This window comes from Dictyostelium purpureum (assembly GCF_000190715.1).
Source record: "Dictyostelium purpureum unplaced genomic scaffold DICPUscaffold_302, whole genome shotgun sequence".
Classification (NCBI taxonomy): Eukaryota; Evosea; class Eumycetozoa; order Dictyosteliales; family Dictyosteliaceae; genus Dictyostelium; species Dictyostelium purpureum.
Genome location: NW_003519638.1, coordinates 16,250 through 40,978, shown reverse-complemented (window position 1 = coordinate 40,978; position 24,729 = coordinate 16,250). Strand labels below are relative to the sequence as shown.

General features: G+C 25.9%; 7 protein-coding genes across 7 annotated transcripts; 5 read left to right on the top strand and 2 right to left on the bottom strand.

Annotated features, from left to right (window-relative positions):
- Positions 1-110: 110 nt before the first annotated feature.
- Positions 111-2,695, top strand: DICPUDRAFT_82514 (uncharacterized protein; the record flags this gene model as incomplete). Its single annotated transcript, XM_003291810.1, has 1 exon — positions 111-2,695. A coding segment is annotated over one exon (2,583 nt), but the record flags the coding sequence as incomplete, so codon positions are not given.
- A 3,959-nt stretch (positions 2,696-6,654) lies between these two features.
- Positions 6,655-8,764, top strand: DICPUDRAFT_82511 (uncharacterized protein; the record flags this gene model as incomplete). Its single annotated transcript, XM_003291809.1, has 2 exons — positions 6,655-6,731; positions 6,835-8,764. The coding sequence occupies 2 exons, from the start codon at positions 6,655-6,657 to the stop codon at positions 8,762-8,764; spliced, it is 2,007 nt and encodes a 668-aa protein (XP_003291857.1).
- A 735-nt stretch (positions 8,765-9,499) lies between these two features.
- On the bottom strand, positions 9,500-12,110 carry DICPUDRAFT_99159 (uncharacterized protein; the record flags this gene model as incomplete). Its single annotated transcript, XM_003291801.1, has 1 exon — positions 9,500-12,110. The coding sequence occupies one exon, from the start codon at positions 12,108-12,110 to the stop codon at positions 9,624-9,626; it is 2,487 nt and encodes an 828-aa protein (XP_003291849.1). The 3' UTR covers positions 9,500-9,623.
- A 1,162-nt stretch (positions 12,111-13,272) lies between these two features.
- On the top strand, positions 13,273-18,510 carry DICPUDRAFT_99158 (uncharacterized protein; the record flags this gene model as incomplete). The annotated part of the gene is made up of 8 exons (XM_003291808.1): positions 13,273-13,300; positions 14,012-14,125; positions 14,350-14,625; positions 14,703-14,993; positions 15,067-15,336; positions 15,398-15,760; positions 15,834-16,184; positions 16,257-18,510. 8 exons carry the CDS (start codon positions 13,273-13,275, stop codon positions 18,353-18,355), a joined length of 3,792 nt encoding a protein of 1,263 aa, XP_003291856.1. The 3' UTR covers positions 18,356-18,510.
- Positions 18,511-19,157: 647 nt separating this feature from the next.
- On the top strand, positions 19,158-21,888 carry DICPUDRAFT_82508 (uncharacterized protein; the record flags this gene model as incomplete). Its single annotated transcript, XM_003291807.1, has 5 exons — positions 19,158-19,172; positions 19,248-19,521; positions 19,718-19,935; positions 20,003-21,289; positions 21,358-21,888. The coding sequence occupies 5 exons, from the start codon at positions 19,158-19,160 to the stop codon at positions 21,886-21,888; spliced, it is 2,325 nt and encodes a 774-aa protein (XP_003291855.1).
- A 70-nt stretch (positions 21,889-21,958) lies between these two features.
- On the bottom strand, positions 21,959-23,886 carry DICPUDRAFT_50094 (uncharacterized protein). The gene is made up of 2 exons (XM_003291800.1): positions 23,168-23,886; positions 21,959-23,087 (listed from the first exon to the last, which is right to left on the bottom strand). The coding sequence occupies exons 1-2, from the start codon at positions 23,830-23,832 to the stop codon at positions 22,001-22,003; spliced, it is 1,752 nt and encodes a 583-aa protein (XP_003291848.1). The 5' UTR covers positions 23,833-23,886; the 3' UTR covers positions 21,959-22,000.
- A 167-nt stretch (positions 23,887-24,053) lies between these two features.
- Positions 24,054-24,710, top strand: DICPUDRAFT_95477 (uncharacterized protein). Its single transcript, XM_003291806.1, has 3 exons — positions 24,054-24,252; positions 24,387-24,477; positions 24,573-24,710. Exons 1-3 carry the CDS (start codon positions 24,138-24,140, stop codon positions 24,607-24,609), a joined length of 243 nt encoding a protein of 80 aa, XP_003291854.1. The 5' UTR covers positions 24,054-24,137; the 3' UTR covers positions 24,610-24,710.
- The last annotated feature ends 19 nt before the right edge of the window (positions 24,711-24,729 follow it).

The window sequence follows — 24,729 nt, the reverse complement described above, 5'->3', positions numbered from 1 at the left end:
TAGTGATTATTTTTATTCGATATTGAATGATAATAATAATAACAATATTAATAATAATAATGATAATAATAATAATAATAATAATAATAATAAATCATTTGTTCTTTCAGGTGAAAATATTAAAATAAATATTGAAGATATTTTACATAAAGTCAATTCTATTGAAATAATAAATAAACTATTGGACTTGGGTTTTCATAGCTCTATGGATCCATTTACATTAAGAATAATACACAGCAAAAATGGTATTGAAAGGCTTAAGAAATTATATCGTATATATAAAAATGAACAAATATATGAATATTCAGGTTTACTCCTCAACTCTGAAAATTTAAAGTCATTTTTAATAAATAATCCATATGATATAAAGAAAATAGTTAAACGTAAACGTTTAGAAAAAGAAGTTTTTTATAACATTCAACCAGAGTTTATAAAACTATACTATTCATTCATCGAGGGAAAAGAAGAATTTCAGTATTTCGAAAAGAAAATACACATTGAAAATTTTATATACAGGTTTTTTGAAAGTTGTTTAGATGCCAAAGAAACTACAAAATTAGATTCACTCAAAGATATCATTCAATCAATTCCATCATCAAACAACAGTAAAGAGGTTCTTCTCTATCGTGCACTATTCGAAGAATCAAAAACAACAAGAGAGTCAGAGCTTTTAGTAGTCAGGGATCATTTGGTCATTAGTTTATTAAAAGATAGTGAGCTTTCCATCGCAAAATCACTGGAATATTCAAACTTGGATTTAATTGAAAGTCTTGGAAAGTCACTTTGTAGCCCACTCAAGTACCCACTAAAAGAAGCAATAGAAAATTGTGATTTAGATAAAGTTAAAGCAATTTTTGGACATAAACTATTTAATACTAGTATTGAAAAAGAATATAAAGCACACGTCAATAAAACAGGAGATGATATTCAACTATTCAAAATTATCGAATTTTTCATTTTAGAAAAATATTCAGCGGGTGTAGTCAATTGTTTAGAATTAATATCACCACAATCATGGGAAACTTTAGCTTATAATATCAAAATATTGAAAAATGTTAATGATATTTCAATTACAATGGTACAAGTTTTTTGTTATTCTATTAATGTTTTATCAGTTTCCACAATTCAATTCTTTTTAAATAATACTAGCTTTAATCCTATAGCACAGGACCCTGAATTATTTATACAGTATTGGGAAAGTACAACTCCAATAAATCAAAATAGAATTTTTAATAGAAACATAGACATGGTGTCTTTCGATTTAGTAGTATCAACATTACCATATAGTAAAATAATTTCAATAATAGAGCTGTTAATAAATTTTAATAATAGTAATAATATTAATAACAAAGATAATAGTAATAATATAGATAACAATACCACAGCAAAAATAATTTTAATACTTATTAATTATTTATATAAAATATTAATTCAAGTTAATAACATCCCAATAGAAAAATTAATGTATATCTATCAGGTTTTAAAATTAAATAATATCGAAATTAAACATTCCAAATATCACACAGTTTATTATCTTTCAATTAAATCACCAGTATTTATAAAATATTTGGTAGGCTCACCATCTTTTAAAGAAAAACTACTTTTAAATCAATTCTATGAAATTCCAGATGACTATGAAAATACAAATGATTTGGTTAATGTAGCATTAAACCATGACATTATTAAATATTTAGATTCTAAAACATTTACATTTGAATTAATATTTAATAAAGAAATCAACTACTACTGTAATTATTTTTTTGCAAGAAAAATATCACCAACAACAGAAACAATAGCAACAACAGACGCATCAGTATCATCAACATCACAACCACCACTTTTATCAACACTCCAAATCCAACAATCATCCATAAACCCATTGCTATTACAAATTATTAATCAAATATCAGTAATCATTGTATATTCTTGTATTATAATACATGGTACACCCAACCATGAGGATGTTCTGAAATCAATAAACTATAATTTAAAATTCTTTTTAGATATAAAAGAAGTCGATTTATTTATAAACGAGTTTCGATTTATTCAAGATTTAGAACAATTTAAATTTTTAAAACTCTCACCAGGACTATTTTATATGGCACATCAAAGTGGAGTAACAGACATACTCTTTAAATTCCCAGAGAAATTAAATTTGACAGAGTTTCAAATTAAATATCTATCGGAACTTGAAAAATATGAAAAACTACCAAAAGATCAAAAAAACAACAGTCAAGATTTTAATTGTTGGTTAAATGAAGTCAATGAAGAAGATGAGACACCATTGGTATTGAAGTATCATCAAGTTTACTATGGTGGTTTAGCAAAAGAAATAACAGAATTCATTTCAAATAAGAGTTTGGATGACCTCATCATAACATTTCCTTTCGATTTTTATTTATTCCTTTTAAAAACCTACAACAAATTTACAAATTTAAAACCCTCAAAGACACTTATAGACGAAGCAATTAAAGAAAATAAAATTTATTTTTTAAAACTCTTATATCAAAACTATTTAATAAATAATAATGACAATAACAATAATAATAATAATAATAATAATAATAATAATAATAATGCAGACATCAATATTAATGGTAATAATATAGATGATAACAAAGATCAATTATTAAACTATTTAATTGATGTTTTAAAAAATCATCAAGACTATAAATATATAAATTGGTTAAATTAAACTATAAAAAAATAACAAATAAAATTTGTCCTTAAAAAAATAATAATTGATTATTATTAATTGTTGTTGATCATTATTTGATCTTTTTTTTTTTTTTTTTTAAAAGTGAAGATAATTAAAAGCAAATGCTTTAAATTAATCAGTAAAATATTTGATCTTTGTTAATTACACATTCCACCACTATGCTATCATTGGTAGTAGCTCAATAAACTTTTTTATTTTTATTTTTTTTTAAAGTGAAGAAAATTAAAAATAATAAAGGAAATATTGATGCCTTATTTATCAGTATTTTTTTTTTTTTTTTTTTTTTTTTTTTTAAAAGTGAAGATGATTCTTAATGATATATTAAGTCATCAGTTTATTGTGTTTGGTATGTGTTTAATGCTTATATGAGTTTTACCACACTGCATACAAGTTGGGCACGGTAACGTCAATTCGTGTGGGATTCGGAAAACTTTTTGAGACTGGGTAACTTGTAGGAAATTCGTTTGACCACTTGGCTATCATTGCTCCCCCAAATTAATCAGTAAGATGTTTAATACATACATGAGTTTTGGTAACATCATTTTTTTTTTTTTTTTTAAAAGTGAAGATAATAAAAAGCAATGCTTTTAATTAATCAGTAAAATTTTATTTAATGTTTTTTATAAAGTATTTAAAGAAAATATTCTAAACTGTTGATATTTGGTAAAGATTTGATGCTGATGAAGTATGCTCTTGCTATTTTTCTTTTGAATTTTCTATATTCTTCATTGATGTTGCTAATTGTTTGTGGTTGTTTAGCGTGTCTTTCCTTGATGTTTTTTAAACCTTTTAAGTATTCTAAAGTAGCTAGTTTAGTCCATTTTGAGGTTAGATTCTTATAATCGAGTTCTTTTATTGTATTTTCTTGATCGTCATATAATTCTTTACATAACCAAATCCAAACATGATGAAATACCAGGGCTATGGCATTTCTATAAGCGAAACATCTAGTTAAGTCGAAATCTATTGCTTTATAGTTCCATTGGAAGTGTGATTTGTGGAATCTGGTGTTGTTGTAATCCATATTTATTTCTCCATCGGATTTGCGACCTTCTGGGATTTTGTATGTAATATTTTTTATTGATATATTCCTTCTTGATCTTGTTATGTCCAGTGACCAATTGAGGCCCCTTCCCGAAGTAATGAATATAAATGATTTTAGTTTATTGAAGTTGATGAATTTCAGAGTTTTTTTACATTTGAAAAATAGATGACCATATGGATCATTATTAAGATTTTCATTACATAGTCTACATGGTTTGTTGTGAATGAAGTTGATGGGTAAGCATCTTGCTTGGAATTTGAATAGAGTGTTTCTTGATTTTGGATCTTTAATATTAAGTAAATTATTGAATAAGTTGATATAGCTATAACCTGTAAGTTGAAGACATTGTTGGAATTCTGTTTTGGGTGTAAAGCTGTTGAGATTGTTTATTTCCGAATACCATTCTGCTAAAGAAAGAGGTTTGCCGTCTTTATTTTTAATGGATTTCAACCCGTCTAGTAGTCCTTTTTTAACTTTTATTTGTATCCAATCATTGTAGTTTTTAAATAGGTAATCTGAAGTTATTGTTTTGGTTGATATTTGATGTTTCCAGCTGTGTTGATATTCTGATTCTATTTTGTTAGTTTCAATTTTATTGATTATTTGATTTATCATCCATAATCTTTGTGCTTTTTGTCTGTTTTTGATATTCCAAAGATTCCAACCTCCTTGATCCATAGGATAATTTGCTCTTTTAGAGCTCATTAATTTGAAGACTTTAAAACCATTTGGACTTTTATTGTTAGGTGCTGATAGGAACCAATCTGCAATTTTATTGATTTCTTTAATTTCATCATCGTTGAATTCTTCAATATACGAGTAATATGTTATTCTTGATAGTGCAAAGGATTTGAGGATGTTTACTTTTGTTTTAATTGAGTTACTTGTTGTTTTCCATAATGATAACGAGGATCTTATAGAATTCAGTATTTCTGGTAGTTTTCTATGGATTCCGGTACCTGTGAAGTAGTAACCTAAATATCTTTCTGGTTTATTTGATATTGGAATAACTGAATTTGTTGTGTCTGGGTTGTTGATTGTTATTGAAACTGATTTATCTATATTTAGTTTTGATGATGTTGCTGTGCAAAATTGATTGAAGTGTTGAAGTACCAAATTAAGTTGGTCGTTGTTATGAACCATTGATGATGAATCATCTGCAAAACCTTGAAATTTGATTCTTCTGTTTGTGTTGTCTAAAGGAAGTCCAATTATTGATTTATCTTCTAGTATTGATCTAGCTAAAGCTTCTATTACCATTACATAAAGAGTCGGTGATAAAGGATCTCCTTGTTTTACTCCTCGTCCTATTATAAATTTATCAGTATTTTTACCATTTATTTCTATTTTTGCAAAGGAATTGGTGAGTAGTTGCATAATAAGATTAGTTAGTTTGGTTGGTACTTGAATGTGTAATAGTGTTCTGTAAATGGCATCATGAGATATAGAGTCAAAAGCTTTCTCAAAATCATAAAAAGTAATGATTCCTGGTAGTTTGTTTTTGATACAAAATTTGATAATTTCGTTTACAGTCATTGTATTATCTGTAATTTTTCTGCCTCCAGGGTAACATCAATTCATAATGCTCAAAAAAAAAACTATAAATAAACTCCGGGAAGATATAAAATATCTAATGTTTTTTCGCTCAATCTGGGTCTCGATCCCAGGACCTACAGCTTAGAAGGCTGTCGCAATTCCAACTTTGCTAATCGAGCTTTTGATACACAAAATTTACATACTACTGGTGTATCAACACTTTTTATTATAGTTATTATTACCATATCTTTAACCATAATTAATTACCACTAATTACAACATCATTCATTTTTTTAATGATATTTATCACTTTTTATACAATTCATTTTATTTTTACACACTTTTGTTGATTTTTATATAATCTACATATATCACCACATACACTTTCATTAACTGTTTTAAATAAATCCAAAATTTTCTTTGATTTTTTAAAACTTTTATAAGTAGACGAAATCTAATTGAGATCTCACTAGTTGATCGGTGTATCTCTTTTATTTATTCATTCACAAACAAAATTTAAAAAAATAATAATCAAAATAATGGTGATGATAACTTGGATACTAATAATTGCATTATTCCACCACAATATAATCAACATTCTACCCAAAATCCATTTTATTCACCAAATACTCTTCAAAATACTTATCCAGAATACCCAAAAAGTATTCCATAATTTAATAAGTCTGGTCACCCAAATAACACTTTTAACATACCAAAAATCCAGAACTATAAAAACAAAAATTACCATCCAAAATCATCACATAAATCAAACACAAATTTTCAAAAATTTTTTTTAAAAAATATTATTAATAATAATGAATAATTCCTTTTTTTTGAAACAACAACTACACCACATCAACAATTTATTTATTTTTGTATAATTTTTTTGTAAAAAAAAAAAAAATTATAAAAAATTCAAAATTATCTCATATGAATGTTATAAAGTGCCATGAATTTTGTAATATTGCGTTCCATAATCCAAAACTCAAAGAATATAAATAATAAATAATAAATTAACTATAAAATTTTAAATAAACTTTAATAATATATTTATTTATTATAACTCAAAATCATATTTTTTATTTATTATCACAAAAAAACATTTTGCTTTTTTTTTTTTTAAAATTTATTAAAAAAAATTTATAAGAAAAAATTTATAAGAAAATTTTTTTTTTCTTCAACTTTAAGGGTTAAAAAAAAAAATTTCTTCAATTTTAAGGTTTAAAAAAAAAAATTTTTTCAAATTTAAGGTTTAAAAAAAAAATTTTTTGAAAAAAAATTTTTACATTTTGTTTAAAAAATTCAATTTATAAAAAAGAAATGTTAATTTTATTCATTAATTTTTATACTAACAATGAATAAACTACTATCATCTCTAATTAACTTTTGCGTAAATGAAGAGTTAAAAAACAGCTATAATATTGGTGATAGGTAAGTATAATACAATATAATACAATACATAAAATAAATATAAATAATAGATTAATTAAAAGCATATTAATTAGTTTTTTCTCTTTTTAACTATTTATTATAGATTATTATATAGAGTTTGGAATAATATATTTTTAAGAAATGAAATTCATAAACATATTTTAAAGTTTATTAAACATAGTGTTGAAGATCTTGATATATCAGGTTATAGCAAGTTTAAAGATAAATCATATATAACAACACTTAAGTGGCGTGATAATACACTACCAGATAAAGATGAATATCCACCATTTTTGACAAATTTATATTTGCACGGTTCTTCTAAAATGCTAACTCTAACAACTTTACCAAACACAATTACTACACTCGCACTCCATAATCCTTTTAACCAAGCAATTCCACCCGGTACATTACCAAATAGTCTCACAACACTCATATTCGGTCGTCGTTTTAACCAAGTAATTCTACCCAGCACATTACCAAATAGTCTCACAACACTCACATTCGGTCATGATTTTGACCAAGTAGTTCTACCCAACACATTACCAAATAATCTCACAACACTCACATTCGGTGATGATTTTAACCAAGAAGTTCTACCCAACTCATTACCAAATAATCTCACAACACTCACATTCGGTTATTGTTTTAACCAAGAAGTTCTACCCAACACATTACCAAATAGTCTCACAACACTCAAATTCGGTAGTCGTTATAAGCATGGAGTTCGACCCGGCACATTACCAAATAGTCTCACAACACTCACACTCGGTGATGCTTTTAACCAAGTAATTCTACCCAACACATTACCAAATAGTCTCACAACACTCACATTCGGTCATGATTTTAACCAAGTAATTCGACCAGGTACATTACCAAATAGTCTCACAACACTCACATTCGGTTATTGTTCTAACAAAGTAATTCGACCAGGTACATTACCAAATAGTCTCACAACACTCACACTCGGTGATGATTTTAAGCAAGAAATTCTACCCGGCACATTACCAAAGAGTCTCACAACACTCATATTCGGTTTTTGTTTTAACCAAGTAATTCTACCCTGCACATTACCAAATAGTCTCACAACACTCACATTAGGTGTTTGTTTTAATCGAGCAATTCTACCCAATTATTTTGACCAAGTAATTCTACCCAACACATTACCAAATAGTCTCACAACACTTACATTCGGAAATTATTTTAACCAAGTAATTCGACCCGGCACATTACCAAATAGTCTCACAACACTCAAATTCGGTCATGGTTTTGACCAAGTAGTTCTACCCGACACATTACCAAATAGTCTCACAAAACTCACATTCGGCAATGATTTTAACCAAGTAGTTCTACCCGACACATTACCAAATAGTCTCACAACACTCATATTCGGTTATTGTTTTAACCAAGTAATTCCACCCGGCAGATTACCAAATAGTCTCACAACACTCACATTCGGCAATTATTTTAATCAAGTAATTCTACTCGACACATTACCAAATAGTCTCACAACACTCACATTCGGCAATGATTTTAACCAAGTAGTTCTACCCGACACATTACCAAATAATCTCACAACACTCACATTCGGTGATGATTATAACCAAATAGTTCCACCCGGCACATTACCAAATAGTCTCACAACACTCACATTCGGCAATAATTTTAACCAAGTAGTTCTACCCAACACATTACCAAATAGTCTCACAACACTCACATTCGGTCGTAGTTTTAACCAAGTAGTTCTACCCAACACATTACCAAATAGTCTCACAACACTCACATTCGGTGATGATTATAACCAAATAGTTCCACCCGGCACATTACCAAATAGTCTCACAACACTCACATTCGGTCGTCGTTTTAACCAAGTAGTTCTACCCGGCTCATTACCAAATAGTCTTACAACACTCACATTCGGTCATTATTTTAACCAAGTATTTCTACCTGGCTCATTACCAAATAGTCTCACAACACTCACATTTGGAAGTCTTTTTAACCAAGTAATTCCACCCGGTACATGTAAAAATTAAATAAAGTAATCAGTCATGATTAACATTCTTCTACCAAGGTGAGGAGTAACACCGTAAAAAAACATCTGGATCCTGATATCCACCCAAATTCAGAACTCTGCCATTTTAAATGGTATGAATCGTTAAACGATACCCGGTCTGGTCTCATCAATCAGAATGCATTGCAGGTATAACACAGACTAGACCAAACCACAAAGATTGTAATACTGATCTTAGTGGTCCCGGCTTATATGAACAGAAGCTGGCTCTGACTACCACAGAAAAAATAGCCAAGGTAATAATCAATATGTCCGCACCAAGTGAATCAATGGAATTCCTAAACAAAGTAAAAACATAACATTAATACTAAAAAAAAAACTATAAATAAAGTGATCAGTTCATAACTAATAATTAAATACCAAATAGTCTTACAGCACTCACATTCGGTTATGGTTTTGACCAAGTTCAATCTCTCTTATTACCAAATAATCTCACAACACTCACCCACGGTTTTAAAACTATAATAAACAAAACAAAAAATAATTTTTTTAAATTTTTTTTTTTTTTTTTTTTTATTTTTTTTAATTATTATACGCAGTTTTTTTTTTTTTTTTTAAATTTTTTACGTTTTTAAATTTTTAAATTTATAAATATTTTTTTTCCTTTCAATAACCTTTACAAAACCATATTAATAAGATAAGTAAAATATTATGGTGCTATATTTTAGAAAGTTAATAAATAATTTATTTAATTATTATCTTTACAATATTTGAATTTTTATTTAATAATTGTTTATAAAATTTTTATCTATTTATTATTTACAAGTTGTTATTACATGAAAAATATTGAATTACTTTGGTAAAAGATTTCCCCATCTCTGTTATCTTCTTTTTGATTTTTTTAATGATAGTTTTTCATTTTCTTTTGTAGATTTTTCATACTGTTCGATAAATTTAAGAAAAATTCCAAAGAATTCATTTGATTCTGTTTTCATTTCTTCACCATAGATTGCCAATAACTGTTGAAAATCTCTTTCAGTTTCTTTGGATACAGTAATGATTAAATCTATATCTTTAGTGATGTGAGTGCAAAAAGCTTCATACTTTTGTTTAAATTCGTTACCTTGATCAATTTGAAGGGATTTAATTAATTGCTGTACCTGAACATAATCTTTTTCTAAATTGGATACTTCAGTTAACAAATCAGAGAGCGAAATACGACAAGCAGACTCGACATGGCAAAGGTCTTTAGCAAATGTGTGGAGATGTGGAAAATCTTTATGAATTACCTTGGATAAGTAATTAACCAATGATATTTTGTTGTCAGTTGATTTAATATCTGCCAATTTGGTGATTGTATTTAATTTGAATCCAAATGCATTACCTCTAGCTGTGCCACTGTTAAGAAAATTACCCACTGTAAGTATTACCAATAATAATTTTGAAATCTTTTCACTTTGCTTAATTTCTTTAGTTGCTTGTTTAATATTGTTGATGTTTGTGTATAAATCCATTTTCTTTATTTCGAATGTGTATTTAAATTTCATTATTGAAAGACGAGCACGTACCTGTGGAACCGAATTGATGGCCAATAGAAACTGCTCAGCTGGGCCCAGTTTACAAACGTCAGTATTGTTATCCTTTATGTATTGACTAATTTGCTTGATATCCTCTACAGAAGGTAAGAATCCCAACAAGGAATCAATATGGTTAAGTTGAAACATCATTTCATTTCCGTATTCAATAGCATAACAGATTTCACCAAAAGCAGTGCCTTTAAATTGGGAGGATAAGAAAATGGAGAGATTTTGTGAGACTTTGGTATCTATAATTTGAATTGGGCAAAGCTTTCTTGGACTATAACATGTCGAATGCTCTTTCTTTTCGATAGATTTAGCTGAAAATACTCTTTCGATATCTTTAAAGTCCAATTTGATAAAATCGCAATTAGAGGGATGATTGGTTAAACTATCAAATATGGTGCCTTGAATCTTTGAATTACTCATTTTATTCCAATATAGTTGCTTCATATTGATGGATGGTAATGGTACATTTTTATTAATTTGACGACTATTAAATTTTTTTGGAGGTGGTGGAGGCAAACCACATAATGGACGTGGTGTCGAAACATGTGGTGTTGTGGGTGGGGGTGGAGGTGTTGGTATTGATGTTGTATCATTTCCATTAAGATGGCGCTGGCTTGAATTTTCTATCTGTAACGATAATAAAGGTGGGGAGCGAGGTGTTGCAATGCGTTGTAGTGGTGGTGAATGAAAAATTGGGCTATATAATAGTGTTGGTGATACTGGTTTGCTATTAGCAGAGTATGTTGGTATACATAATGATGGAACAAATTTATTTGTTGGTGTTGATGATGATGATGGTAGTATTGGTGATGATGATAAACTATTTGCTCTTGAGACAGTTGCAGCAACTGGACTATATATTGGCGAGGTAAATGGAACACTTGGGGATGAATTTTCAACCAATTGACGGCTAAACTCAAACACAGCGGCAGTTATTGAGGTTGTTGATGATGAAAGTGATCTAATTTCAAATGTAGCAGCAGAACCCAATGGAAGATTTACAGCTGTAGCTGGAGTGGCTGTGGTCGATGGTAATGAGCAAACATTTGCCTCTAAAGATTCCAATGTAGTAATGGAAGGCAACGATGATAAACTACTGGCAGATGAAAAAATAGGACTACATTCATATGGACTTAATGTATCTGCGCCAATATTAGTATTCTTTTCTAAAGTATTTGAATCAGTTATAGAAATTGTTGGTAACTTTGAGTCTAGAACTAACTTCTCCTCTATTGCCTCATCATTATAATTAGATAATCCATTTGTTGAAGGTGATTCTATTATTAAAGGTGACTCTGTTGATAGTGTAGTTGAAGGTGACTCTATTATTAAAGGTGACTCTGCTGTTAGAGATAACTCTGATAATAAAGGTGTATCCAATATTGATTCATCGGCTGTGTCTATTAATGAAAATGGTTCAATACTTTCAATAATATCATTATCATTATTATTGATACCATTATCATTGTTATTATTGTCTTCGATAATTGGTGATTGTTTATAAGAGTTTATTGTTGTTACTTGAAATAAAGATGGTGATGGAAATGGTGTTTCTATAACATAACTGCTATTGATATTATTAACTTTAAATATAACCAAATTATTATTATCGTTATTAATATACTCTACTATATTATTGTTACTATCGCCATCATTACAAATGGCATATATTATATTATTAAATGATTGAATATCATCATTGGATAGTTGAATCTTTTGTGAAAAGAGTATTTGTTTTACTGGTTGCCTTTCAAAAAATAATTGCAAAATCTTTTTAATCATTTTTTTAAAAAAAAAAAAAAAAAAAAAAAAGAAAAAAGAACAACAACAAATATTAAATTAATAAAAAAAAAATTTTGTTAGTTTATATATTTAAATTATTTTTTATGATATGATTAAATTCTATTATTATTTATACAAAAATTTTATTTTAGTTAAAACTATTAATGATATATCTTAAATAAAATAAAATGAAACAATAAAAAAATTAATTTTAATTTTAAATTTAATATATACAATTTGTTATTTTGGTATATAAAATTTTAAAAATTAAAAATAAAATAAAATATATGAATTTTGAAAAGATATTATGAGTAAGTTATTTTTTAAACTATTAAACTATTAAAAATATATATTAATTGGAATTTTTGGATCTGTTAAAAATCAAAAAAAATATTGTCGTTTATATTTCTTTTTTTTCTTTTTTTTTCTTTTTTTTATTTTTTTTTTTATTTTTTTTTCTATTTAATTTAAATATTTATTATTGAACATATTTGGTGTTTGTTTGGTGGCAATAAATTATAATGTATTATTATGTTAATTTGTAAATGAATAAAAAGATGTAGAAGAAAAAAAAAATAATAATAAAAAACAGATAAAAAAAAAAAAGAAATAACATATGTACATCGCATAGATATATAAACACTTTAAAAACCAAAAGTTTAATACGATAAGATTGATATATTAACCATATACATACACTAACACATTTTATTTTATTATTTGATTTGAATCTGAACACAAAAAAAAATTAAATAAACTCATAAAAATTTAAAAAAAAATATGAATTTTTTTTAAAATTAAATAAAAAAAAAATTTTATAAAAAAAAAAAAAAAAAAATTTTAGCCTGAGATACGAAAAGATTCACAAATAGAAATAATTTTTTGTTTTTATTATTTTTTCTTTACATTCTATATTTGGTTTTTTTTTTTTTTTTGTTGCAAAAGAAAAAAAAAAAAAACCAAATGTAGAAAAAATATTCCAACGACCAGTGTCCATTATAAACCACACCCCACATACACACAAAAACACTGCTAAATGTAGTTATACATCAAATAATTTGTATTATTTTTATTTTATTTTTATAGACAACATTTTTATTATAATTTGTAAAGAATAAAAAATTATTGATATTTTTTATTTTTTTAAGAATTTTTTTAAAAAATGGTTTTGTTTGCTTCTGAATCAAAAAGTATAATTTTTTTAATTTCGTTGAAAAAGCAGATTTTTTTTTTAAAATTTTATTTAAGAAAATATTTAAGGTGTGTGGGGGGCATCTTTTTTTTATTTTTTTTTGGGGGCATCAATTTTTTTTTTTTAATTTGAAACATATTTTTTACTAATGGGTATCCTCTTGTAAAAGCAGGTTTTTTATTTTTATGGTGGCATGTTATATAAGAAAAATTACAAATTTACAATAAAAAGGAAAATATAACTTTTCTAAAATATATATTTTTTTCTATTAACTTTCGCATCACGGTCCAGTTTTGGGTTTTTAGCTTGGTAAAATATTTTTAAAATTTTTTAAAATAAATAAAAACGTAAAAAAAATAAAATTAAATAAAAAATAAAAAAAAAAAAAAAAAAAAAGCAGATTTTTTTTTTAAGGTGAGAAATGAAAGCTGGTCAGAATATGATTCTATTCTTTCAGTTTTTTTAATCATTTTATTTATTATAATTTTTATAATTATATAAATTAATCATAGTTTTTTTTCAATAATTAATAATGTTTAAAAACCAAAGTGAATAAAAAAATAAAAATAAATAACAATAAAAATCAAAAAAATAAATATGAAAAAATTTTTAATCATTTTATTAAATATTTTTTATTTAATAATAATATGTTGTGGTCAAGGTATAACACTACAGATTTTGGTGGGGGATGGTTCTAATACTTTTATAGGGTACGGAAAAACATCATCATCAAATTATTGTGAATTTAATATCCCCATTTCAGCTCAATCGCAAACCCCGGATGATGTAATCGATGCCCAACCTCTTAGTGGTGATTTAATAGGTAAATCATTTTCAAATGGTACCTTATATTTCACATTAAAACAAACGGTGGAATTAGGGGTAAACAAGTTTATTTCTGTAGCTTTTGTTGGTTCAGTATCTGGTAATCAAGAAATACAAAATATTATACATTTTACTTGTTTTGGTGGGTTATCAAGTTTATTATTTATTTTTGCATATTGTATATATATAAATATAATATACTAACTATAGTTTAATTATTAGAATATGACGTATCAAATATAAAATATTCGTTACTTGGTTCAGGAATTTTTTATAATACTATTGGGGTTTTATTACAAATCGATCAAATTGAAGTTGATTTGGATTTAAATTTAACAGCACCATATACTCAAATTTATATGGGTTATAATACCTACTTTATAGCATTTAAATATAATAATGAATTATTATTTGATTCAACAAGAAATTCAATTAGCTTTTCAATATTATTCTCCTCTGCTAAATCATTAACAATTAATGTACCAATTGTATTACAATGTATGTTTTTTATTAAATTTTTGTGAATTTTTAGTTTAGATCATCTACTAATTACTATTATTCTTTTAATTTTATAGCTTCAAATAATTTACCAATATATAGTCTATATCCAAGTGACCCAAGTGATTTAATTACAGATGCAGGATATGCAGAGCTAGGAAATATTAAAGATCAATATAACAATTATTTTTATACTTTAGTGGATGGTGTACAAAAAAACGAACCATTTTTAGTTGGGTCAAAATCTGGTATTTTTAATTATTTGGTCCCCTTATCAGGTGATGTTTTGCAACAATCAACCTATTCATTGGTTTATTATTACTCAAACGAAAAGAAGGTTTTATTTTCTCAAACTTTAAATCAAAAAAGTAAGAAAAAACAGATGATCAAAAACTATATTATAATTTTTAAATATTAATTTTTTCTATTTTTCAAACAAAGACGTAGCTGACTCTATTATTATGTCAGCCACTGGGATAGAGGATACACCCTTTTTCACAGTTGTATTAGCATTATCACAAGTTAATCTTCCTTACTCTTTGTCGTTTGGTCAACCAGAAAAGGTTTATAGATTCCCATATGGTTACAATGTAAATAACATATTCTCTACTTTAACCTTTACTTATTATTTTACTCGTGATAGAATTGTTAACGATAATGTTCAGTTTAAAGCAAATGGATTATCATATAACTATATTTTACCAATAAAGTGTAAGACCCATCTTAAATTATCTTTTTTTTTTAAATTATAATACTAATATCTTTATTTTAGTTTCAGGTATAATTACACCTTCAAATATATTTTATTATGATTTAAAATTAATTCCAAGAGGAAGAATGTTAATAAGTTTAAATATTTCTGTCGTAACAGATTATCTAACTCATATTGTTCTTTATAGTTCGGACACAACTATATATAGCTCCTATTCAGATACAGAGACTCAAATCATTTCGAGTAGTTGGGATCTTCGATACCTTGAAATTAATGTTCCTAGATTTAGTCTATATAAAATTGTATTAAGATTGTCTAGAGAATCTATGACTGAATATTATATTGGTCCAAATTATAAATATAACATTGGCGGTACTATTAAAAGTTTAGATTCAGTTTCAGATAAAGATAAATTACCATCAAGTATGAAATAATTTTTTATAATAATAATAATAACAATAGAAGCAATAATTCTAATATATTTTTTTATATTTAGGCTTTGATTTTAAAAATGGATTAAAGAATGTATCATTCCTTTATAATAACTTTGGGGTTACAAATACCAGATTTTCAAATAAAATGTATGTTAAACTCAATAACTACCCAACAGATAGAGAAGTTAAAGTAACATTTATTTATACAGACTCGGGAATAAATCAAAAAAATGATACTATTTATTCAAATTACAATCCAGCAACAGACCAATTCGAATTTGAATTCATCACTCCAATGAATATTAGAACCGGAAGTGTTGGTTATATAATTACCTTAGATTCATTAGATAAATTAAACTATTATAGTTTTGCATTACCTAATCAATACCAATTAAATGTTAAAGAATCAAAAAGTAAATACTCATTATTGTAAAATATTTATATATTTATAAAAGCCACTAATATTTTATTATTTTTGATTTTAGATATTGATTTAATGGGTCCAATTGTTACAAATATTCAAAAGAAAAATCAAGACTCACTCAAGGTTAATGAATACGGATGGTTATTCGATATTTTTGATAATGCCAATGGTTTCAAAAAAGGTTATGTAATTATTAGAGGTTCTTTAGATTTGACTGAAAGAAATGTAACAATTAGTTCAAAAAATTTATTGACAGGTACCCAGTTAACAGGTACATACTCAGTTCCATTGGTCGTCAATTCACCATGCATTTCACAAATTTATACTATCATCTATGCATATTTTGAGGATAATGAAGGTTACTTTACAGAATATGATATTCTCCAAATCAATCAAAAGAATCCATTTTATAAACTCTTAGGTCTAAAATATTCAAGTTTATTAGAACTAAGTATATCATGTAGTCCACTAGTTCCAGGAGGTGGTGATTCTATTAACCCAGTCCTTAAAGATATTAAAATTGATTATCTTGTTTTTTCAAACTCTGTTGTGAGTAGAACTATTACTGTTAGCTATACTGCATATCATATCAATGGTGTGTCCACTTCTTATATGCCAACAGCTTATGCAGTATTTCCAACCTACTCAGTTATTCCATCATATGAAACCATAGTAACTTATTCAAATGAATCTTTTACATCATTCTACTCAAAGATATTAATTCCATTTAATTTTGATAGTCTTAATACATATTATTTCTCTGTTTATGGAATTGTTTCAAATGCAGGAACAGTAGCAGGTTATACACCAAATGACTTAAAAAATGCTGGTTTTGATATTAAATTAGCCCCAGCGAGTGCTTATAGTATTGGTTTATTTACCAGTTCATCATCTTTATCAAGCACAGGTTTGGGTGGTGTCTGGATTTATGGAAAAAAATTAAATACAGCAACATTCCAAATAAAATACAGCGATGAAAATTTTAAAACAATTGAACCAACTTACCTTTCCTCAACGGCTGTATATTTTTCAAAAATAAAACCTACAACTAAACCAATAGTAATTTTTGGTTTTAATCTAATTGGTACTACAGATCCAATAACAATTAGTCCAACTGTTTTCAACTTTATTGAACCAGATGTACCAAGTAACACAAGCTCATTATGCAAAGGTACACCGTTATGTGGTGGTCCAACACAAGGCACATGCTATTTAACCGGTTGTAAATGTATATTACCATGGATTGGCATAGATTGTATGTCAAAAGTTATCACAGTACCACCACCAAAAATTAATGAGACTGATCCATCAACAAATATTACAGTAGGTGAAGAAATATCTGTTACAAGTGTGGTGTCAATTGTGGGTGTTAAAGAACTAGATTTTTATTCAACAGAAATAAACAAATACTTTTTTGATACATGGATATACAGATTACTTTCAAATGATTCCATCAGTACAGTATATACCTATACATCAACAATCAAAAAAGATGGGGTTGATGTATCAAATATTACAGCAACTTTAGAATGGTTTAAAGAATCATCCAATGTACAGTTTGCAAACGAAAATGTTGAGCTAAATCCATCATCAATTAAATATACAATCAAAATCACAAATTATCCCTTTAGCAGCATATTAAATTCATTACAGCTAATCATGAAAGCATCAATTCAAACCGATTCAGGCTCATGTTCTGGAACAGTTAAACAATTTGGTAATTTAACAAGAGAGAACTCAGACTACCTCAAACTTCAAGTAGACAACTACTCATTCTATGGTAGATTCATTAAAAGATGTATTGTAGATGATGATCAAATTTCAACAATAACCAATACTATATTAGACAATTCGATGAACCAAAATTTAACCAACAATCATCAAAACTCACAATCATACATTGGTATAAACATACCATATTTTTCAGATAATGTAGTTGTGGATCCAGACTTTAGTGTATTATTAGATTCAAATTCAGCAAGTTCAAGCTGTAAAGGTTCAGGTCTTAGTAAATCACAAATTGCAGGTATTATAATAGGTTCTGTGTGTCTTTTTATCGTTTTAGTAATTATAGTTTTAATTATTATTTATAAATCACCCGGATGTTGTATGCCTGTAAAAATATTTTTATACAAAATAATTAAAAATTCAAAATCATAAAGTTCACAAAAAAATCACACTTTTTATTAGGTTGCACATCTGTTAAGTATTTTTCTATAAATATTTTAAAAAAACCAAAAAATTAATAAAAAATTTTTGTCGATTCTCAAAATAAAATTTATATTTTTTTTTTTATTAATAAAAAAAAAATTGATAAAAAAAAAAAAAAAAGATATTTAAAAAAAAAAAATTTTATTGGTTGTTTAAAAAAAACTTTTGCCCATTACTAACCTCTTTTTTCATCCTCATATTAATTAAAAATAAAACTCCACATATTTTTTTGAAATTTGTCTATTTTCCAAATCACAAAATTCATTTTTAAAAAAAATTGGATTTTTAAAAAAAAAAATACCCTCAAAAAAAAAGAAGAAAAAAAATAATATTAAAAAAAATATTTAAAAGATAAGGGAGAATGGAGCATAAAATTAAAAATTTTTTATATGAGGCAAACGAAAATAATTTTTTGTGTCTTAATGAAAAATATAAAAATTATTTAATTTTAAAAGATACTCCTTCTCCTATTCATACAATAAAATCGGTTTTATTTTTTAAAAATAATATAAATAATAATATAAATAACATTAAAAATTTTTTATTGTTAGGAAATGACCAAATTTCAAAAAATAATTTTATAAAAAAGTTTTTTTCTCATAAATCCCAACAGGAATCTATTGATTTATTAGATAATCTGTTTGATTTATGGACTTTTTTTATTTCATCTCCAGGATCTTCATCTACAATTGACTGCTATTTTAGATTAATAGAGTCCAATGATACAATTAATAGTATTTATATTTATTTAATGGGTTATCCAAATGTAAGTAGTTTTAATTATTTATCTATTTTTTTCCCTCATTAATTTCTTTTTTTTTTTTTTTTTAAAAAAATATAGGCTGAATTATTTAATAATAATGGTCCAAAGTATAAATGTTTTGAAGAAGAAAAAAAAATCATTTCTTTATTAGATTTTTTGGTTAAAGATGAATATATTAAATATAATATTATAGATGCTTTAGAAACTATAAAAATATTAATGGTTTTAAAATTTTCAAATGGTTCGTTAATTAACACAACAAGTAGTAATTTATTTTTAAAATTAAAAAATATTTTATTAAGTGAAGAAAATGAAGAAGACTTTAATAGAACTAAGTCAAATCTATGTTGTGGTAAGTAGATCTTATTTATTTGTTTTATTAATAAATTTTAATTTCTTTGCTAATAAAATTTTTTTTAAATTTCTAGAAATTTATTTTAATTTATTGTTATTGATTAATACTTTTATAAATAATAGCTTTATCAATCTTTTTCAAGAGAATTTTTTTTATCAGGAATTATCTAATCAATATAGTTTCATAAATATAGATTCAACATCACCATTAAATGATAATAATTCATTATCATTATTTTTTAAAGACAACATCGAAAATACCTTATTTTTAAAATATTTCAAACAATATAATTTCCAATTTAAAAAAAAACCTATATATTCATCAGATGAATTAAATAAAGGTTTCTTAACACAAACAGTGGATTTGAATATATTAAACGATCAAATACCAAGTCCTTATGACCTCTTAAAGGTAGTATTATATTAAAATATAGAAAAAGAAAAACAATTATTAATATTAATATTAACTAATTATAAAGGAATATGTAGGCCAAATAGAGATTTTTTTAAAAGAGAAGGAAAATGTACATTCAATTGTTTTTTTAGATTGTTTTAATTTTAAAAGTTTTGACCAAAAATTAAAACACACAATTGAAATGTTAGATTATTTACAATTAAGAGTTTTTATCGAACAACAACTACTAACTTCACAAACACCATCTATCAACCAAGACACACCAAAAGAATTAGAACATTATTCCAGTTTTTCAAATAACCATACTGTAATAAATATTAATGAAAATGGATCATATTCATCAGCTAGTTCATATAATTCTCAAAAGAAAGACCAGGAAACAAAAAGCAATAGTAAGTCAAAAATAAGATTATCAATTTTCGAGATTTTAAAAAAAAGAAAATCAAATTTTTATAGTACCGAAGATATTCCATTTGATAACTATAATGAAAGTTGCAAGGAGGAGAGTCCTATGAAAAATATAGAGCTTTCTGTTATTTCATCCCCATGCCACACCCCAAACTCTCATTTTGATACATATGAAGAAGCTCCCCCACCTTATTCAGAAATAGATAATCCCAATTATTGTTATACAAATGATTCCAATTCAAATGAAATTTTACAAGACTGTGTAGTGCCAATAGAAGAATCCGTCTTCGAAACTCTTCCATCGTATGGATTCACAAATACTGACAAAATGAGTGATATTAATACATTAAATATTGATGAGAAGTTCTTTGAAAGGTACTCAGATAACCAACTTATAGAAGATGATTTAATTAATAAAGAATTGGTTCAAATATTATATAACTTTAGAAAAATACCAGACTCAATTGGCCAAGATATCGTTTCACAATTTATTTCAGAGATTGGGGCAATTAATATTTTAGATGTACATTTACCATCGTACCTCAATATATTAAAACTTTTAAAAATCATATTAAAACCTTCGAAATCTCCATTTGAAGAAAGTAATAATAGAACTTACCAAATATTTAATTCTGGTATTATTGGGGCATTAACAAATATAATGTCAAAGAGAATAGGCTATTCAACAGACAACCCAGATTTCTATAATATTCTACAAGAAATAGCTAAAATTCTTTCAAATTACTTGGCACTATCAGTACACGAGAATCTTATTGTCCATAGTGAAATAGCTAGCGGATTAATACCATGTTTAATATCAATTCTTGATATCGATCCATCTTTAAAATACTATATTTTATTAGCTGGTTTCATAACTAAACTATTCGATCCATCCCAAAAATGCTTAAAAAAATTTAAAAAAAAATTTACAAATAACACAGATGTAAGTATAATACTTTAAAACCAATTAATGATATTATTTTTATATTAATTTTTTATATTTTATTATAGATTTTTTATATTTTATTATCAAATTTCTTCAAAAATATAAACAATTATAATAAATCTTTACAAATTTTGAACATTATTGTTTTTTTAGCAAAGATTGAAAGAAAAAAATATAAAGAGGTTATTGAAATACTAGAAATTCAAAATCAATTAGAATTCATGAAAGAGTTTAAAAAGATTTATAAAAAATCTAAATTAAAAAGGAAAGATTTAAACAATTGTATTGAAAGAACTTTACAACTATTTAATTATCAAGATAGTTATTATTTAAATGACTTCACACAAGAACAATTTGCTTTTGAAGAAGTTCCATCAAATGAATACAATCTTAATGAAGAAAATAGCAATAATGAATTTTTTGATCAAGACTTTATAAATGACCACAGTGAATACCAAAATCAAAACGAGGAAGATTATTACAGCGAAGAAGACATACTCAACGACCAAGATTTTAATTTATATTCGAGTAAGGAAATCCAAAGTTTGTCTATGAATGATCCATGTAATGATGGTTTCTCTTGGGAAAACTTTTAAGAAAAGAAAGAGTTCAATAGATTGGTTTTATTAAATAAATAAACAAATAAAAAATAAAATAAAATAAATAAATAAACATTATTTTTTAAATATATAATATATTATTTAATTTTTATTGATTATTATAAGTTGCATCAGATTTAATAGTTTGATATAAGAAACCCATTGTCGAAATTGAATCACCTAAGCCAACAGTTTTCATTGGTGATTTACAAACTAAGACTGGAGCAACGTGAAACTCGTATCCAGAATCTTGCCAATAAGTTACAGGTGATTTTTTATTAAAGAGAATAGTCTTAGTAGCACCTGGTGTATAACGATAGTCAACTTCGACTGATGGAGGTAAATGGAGCTCTACATCGTTAAAGAGACAAGCTTGGTTGGTAGCTTCGATTGAGGAAGCAGCGACAGCGGCAGAGGATTGGTTTGGTGACCATTGGGAATAAGCTTTGGTGGAAACGATATGGAAGCTTAAATAGTGGAAATGAATACGAGTGAGAGATCTTTGTTTTGACATGGTTGGAATACCGAAATCACCTAATATATCACTATCAGTTTTGTCTTGGTTTGAGAATGATATATCGAATATATGGATGATAGCTTCAACTGCAGTGTTGACGGTTGGCTCTTTGAAGTCATCAAGAGTAAATTTTTTACCACCAGTTGAAACATAAATAAAACCTAATTCCTGTTCGTTTAAACCTATAGAGTCTACAAATGGTACAATTTTATTAACTAATAAACTGATATATTTGGATGATGCAATTGAAGCCAACTCTAAATGGATTGGCATGTTGAGTGATGGATTTAAAAAGTGAATTGGGTCGCTGTTGTATGGGATATCTGCTAATAACTTGACCATATCCTCTACTCTTCTTTCTTGGGCTTCATCGGTCAATAAATGTAAACCTGATAACAAAATAAGATCTGGTTTCTTTTCGATGATTGAATGGAATGACTCCATGGTTAAAAGATTTGAGTTTGTGTTATCTCTTGAAATAATAAAACGATTGGCTCTTGGTGCTCTGTGTTCGCCCCATACACTCTTTTTTCCATACTCTAAAATCAAATGAACTTCATCAAACTCTTCGCCCTTTTCGCTTTCATAACCAATGATATTAACTTTTGGTGATATTAATTGCTTTAATTTCTTTCCAATGATTCCACCTAAATAAACATTACAATTATCATTAACAAGTCTATTAATGAAATAAAAAAGATTGGTTAGTATACCCAGGTTTAATAGTTTATAATTATAAACTAAATATTTTTCCCCTACCTATTAGCCATGATACCAGCATTACCACCTGTATAAAATTGTTTTGATGATGAAGCTAAAGCAGCAGCTAAAATGGATTCAAAGGTTTCTTCATCTTGAATATATCTTTCGGCGGCACTACCAGATTTAAAATAGTATGAAAATATTGCTTCGAAATCGCTTAATGATGAAATTACTTCTTTTGGTTGGTGGTGTAGTGGTTGTGGCTTTAACTTTAATTTCTCTAATAACTCGATTGCATCAACTACCAAGTCTAAATTTGTATTATAACCAACAGCAACAGTTTTATTATGACAATTACCGTCCCACTCGTTAAATCCTGATATCTTTTTTAAACCAGTTTCGATATTTTTTATAGTTTCGGCTGAATCATCAACCAAAATTTCTTTATTTATAAAATTATTATTATTTTGATTGTTGTTATTATTGTTGTTATTGGAATGATTTATTGGGTATTTTAATAAATATAAATATACTATTGCCAAGAATGCGCAAAATATTGATAATAATGTAAACTTGGTATTACTGATAGGTCTTTCTTCTAATTTTGGTGGTTTATTTAATTTTTGTTCAAGTTTTTTCAACCTTTTTTTATTCATTTCCGGAGATGATCCTTCATCTTTTTTTGTATTATTTGTAATTAATGCATTTGATTTTTTTGCCATTATATCTATGTTTCTATTTATATATATATATATATTTTACATATAAATATTAACAACACAAAACTAAATCATAAAAAAAAATACTTTTTTTTAATTTTGAAAAATAATTATTTTTATTTATTTTTATTTATTTTTTTTTTAATTTTTTTAATTTTTTTTTAATTTTTTTTTTTTTATTGACCAAAAAAATTTTTTATTTTTTTTTAATTAATCACTTTTAAGTTCACCACCACATTAATTAATTCTCATTTGTAAATAAACAATAACAATTTAATATATATACAAACCCATACAAATAATATAAAATGACCAAAACAGAAAATAAAGATAATAAAGACAATAAAGATACTTTAGTAAATAAACCAAAAGAAGATAATGTTGAAGTTATTGAAGATGATGAATTTGAAGAATTTGAAGACAGTAAGTTTTCATTTATTTTTAATATATACTATTATAAAATATATATTAATATTTTTTCTATATCTTTTAAATAATAAATAATAAATAATAAAAAATAATAAATATAAATAATAAATATAAATAAAAAACTAAAGATATTGCCGAATCAGAAGAAAATACAAAAGAACAATGGGAAGATGATTGGGATACTGATAATATCGATGACGATTTTTCAAAACAATTAAGGTAAACTAATAATAATTTTTAAATATACTAAAATAAAGAAGGAAAACAATACTAATATTCTTTCTTTCTTTTTTTCTTTTTTTTCTTTATTTTAGAGCTGAAATCGAATCACATTCATCAATGAAATCTTAAAATATAAATAATACTAAATATATAAAAATAAAAATAAAAAAAAAATAAAAAAAATAAATATTTAGATTGTGTATAAAAATAAAGAAAAACCTATATAAACCAAAAAAACATTTTACGTAT